The sequence below is a fragment of the Labrus mixtus genome, unplaced genomic scaffold, assembly GCF_963584025.1.
Source record: "Labrus mixtus unplaced genomic scaffold, fLabMix1.1 SCAFFOLD_177, whole genome shotgun sequence".
In the NCBI taxonomy this organism is placed as follows: domain Eukaryota; kingdom Metazoa; phylum Chordata; class Actinopteri; order Labriformes; family Labridae; genus Labrus; species Labrus mixtus.
In genome coordinates this window covers 17501-19287 of record NW_026870302.1, presented here as the reverse complement: position 1 = coordinate 19287, position 1787 = coordinate 17501, and the positions used below count along the sequence as shown (strand labels likewise).

The window sequence follows — 1787 nt, the reverse complement described above, 5'->3', positions numbered from 1 at the left end:
AGCAGCTTTATGTTGCAGTCACATGACGCGTAAAGCTGCAGTTTGTTCTCAGTGAGGTGAGACGCATGGCGTTCTCAACCTTGTGTTGTCTTTTACCCGTGGACGTGGAGTTGGTCTACTTCCTGTTGGACAGGCAGGTGACAAACACCGGCGGTTAGCTTGTGCTAGCGTGCGTTAGCTTACAGTGTAGCTACAAGCAGTAAACGTACACACTACATCCTGCAGGGGGCGGGGCTTCTGGGGGTGATGAGCCCAGGAGGAGGGGCCTAGTTTGAATGTTTACAAACATTTCTGTTCTTCAGTCATCTTCAAAAAACATCCTCATCTGTTTATGTCGTGCAGATCAAACCGTCTCCATCATGTTCACTGTACTGTCGGCCACCGCCGCCGCTTCTGCTGCAGCTGCTGCACGTTAATTATAACTGTGTGTAGGTGAAGCTCTGCTAAGTGTACACAATGCTAACATCTGCGTAGCTGCAGCAGATCACACCTACAGAGGTGATTAGAGAACAGCTGTTACACACACACACACGCACACACACACACACACACACACACACACACACACACACACACACACACACACACACAGTTAATATAGGTCACAGTAGCCTATACCTTCCATAGGTGTTTAGTTGAGATGACGATTTAGGACGTATGGGACAAATCGTCCACGCCATGTAGCAAAGCCTTTGTGACCTACTTCCTGTCAATACGTGTGATCGGTGTGTGTGTGTGTGTGTGTGTGTGTGTGTGTGTGTGTGTGTGTGTGTTAACGCCTTGTATGGACATCAGTGATACTTAACTATTTCCAAAATCCACAGGACAGCTCTCTACAATGTTTAGAATTTAGACTGTAGTACCCATGTTAAACACTAGGGGGCAGAGTTACATACTGCTCCTTTAAACCTCAGTCAGCATCTTTCTCCAGTCGGTTTAGAGAAACTTCTTCTTGAGTCTCAGTCCTTGGTTAGTTTTCTAATCTTGTGTCCTTCCTGCATCTCCTCTTCCTCCTCCTCTTCCTCTTCTTCCTCTTCTTCCTCTTCTTCCTCTTCCAGCTGTGCTCACATCGAGCTGTTTCTGGGTCATGAGGGCTTTATATGAATAATAAACAGCTGTCTGTTGCAAAGAGAATTATTTATAGAGACATGCTCCCTCCACCTCTCTCTCTCTCTCTCTCTCTCTCTCCCTCTCTCTCTCTCTCTCTCTCCCTCTCTCCCTCTCTCTCTCTGTCCATCTCTATCTTCAAACATCCTTAAAGGGAACTTTAAGGTCAAACCTCTCGACCTCTCGTTCAGCTGGTGTGTGTTTGGTTCTGTTGGGTCAGACGATGTAAAGATGGAGGATATTCTAATGATGATATTTAAAGTCCCTCTTCTTCTTCCTTTCAGGGCTCTGTACACGTACGAGGACGACACCAATGATCTGTGTCTGGCAGCTTCAGGAGGTGAGTCTGACTGTGTGTGTGTGTGTGTGTGTGTGTGTGTGTGTGTGTGTGTGTGTGTGTGTGTGTGTGTGTTCAGGTTCTTTTGTTGCTCTGAGGAGAAATGTTCGTCGTCTTTGTCTGCTGATTGTTTCTTTAACCGTCGGAGAGCGAGCTTCATTATTCCTGCAGCTAATGACGCTCTGCATGCTCATTACACTTTAATGAGAAACACACACACACACACACACACACACACACAATCTCTGTTTGTAAATGAGCACATTACATGTTCTTCTGTTTATTTTGATGCATTATGTATCGTTGTTCTGACAGCAGAGGAAGTGCAGCTTCAAACATTTAA

At 45.9% G+C, this 1787-nt stretch overlaps 1 protein-coding gene across 1 annotated transcript in view; it reads left to right on the top strand.

Moving 5' to 3' along the window:
• Window positions 1-1309: 1309 nt before the first annotated feature.
• The window catches only part of dbn1 (drebrin 1), a gene marked incomplete at its 3' end in the record, with an annotated part of 17975 nt that continues 17497 nt past the window's right edge, over window positions 1310-1787 (top strand). The window contains exon 1 of the mRNA XM_061034222.1: window positions 1310-1447. Within this exon, the coding sequence (XP_060890205.1) occupies window positions 1339-1447 (109 nt within the window). The remainder of the gene's footprint in view (window positions 1448-1787) is intronic.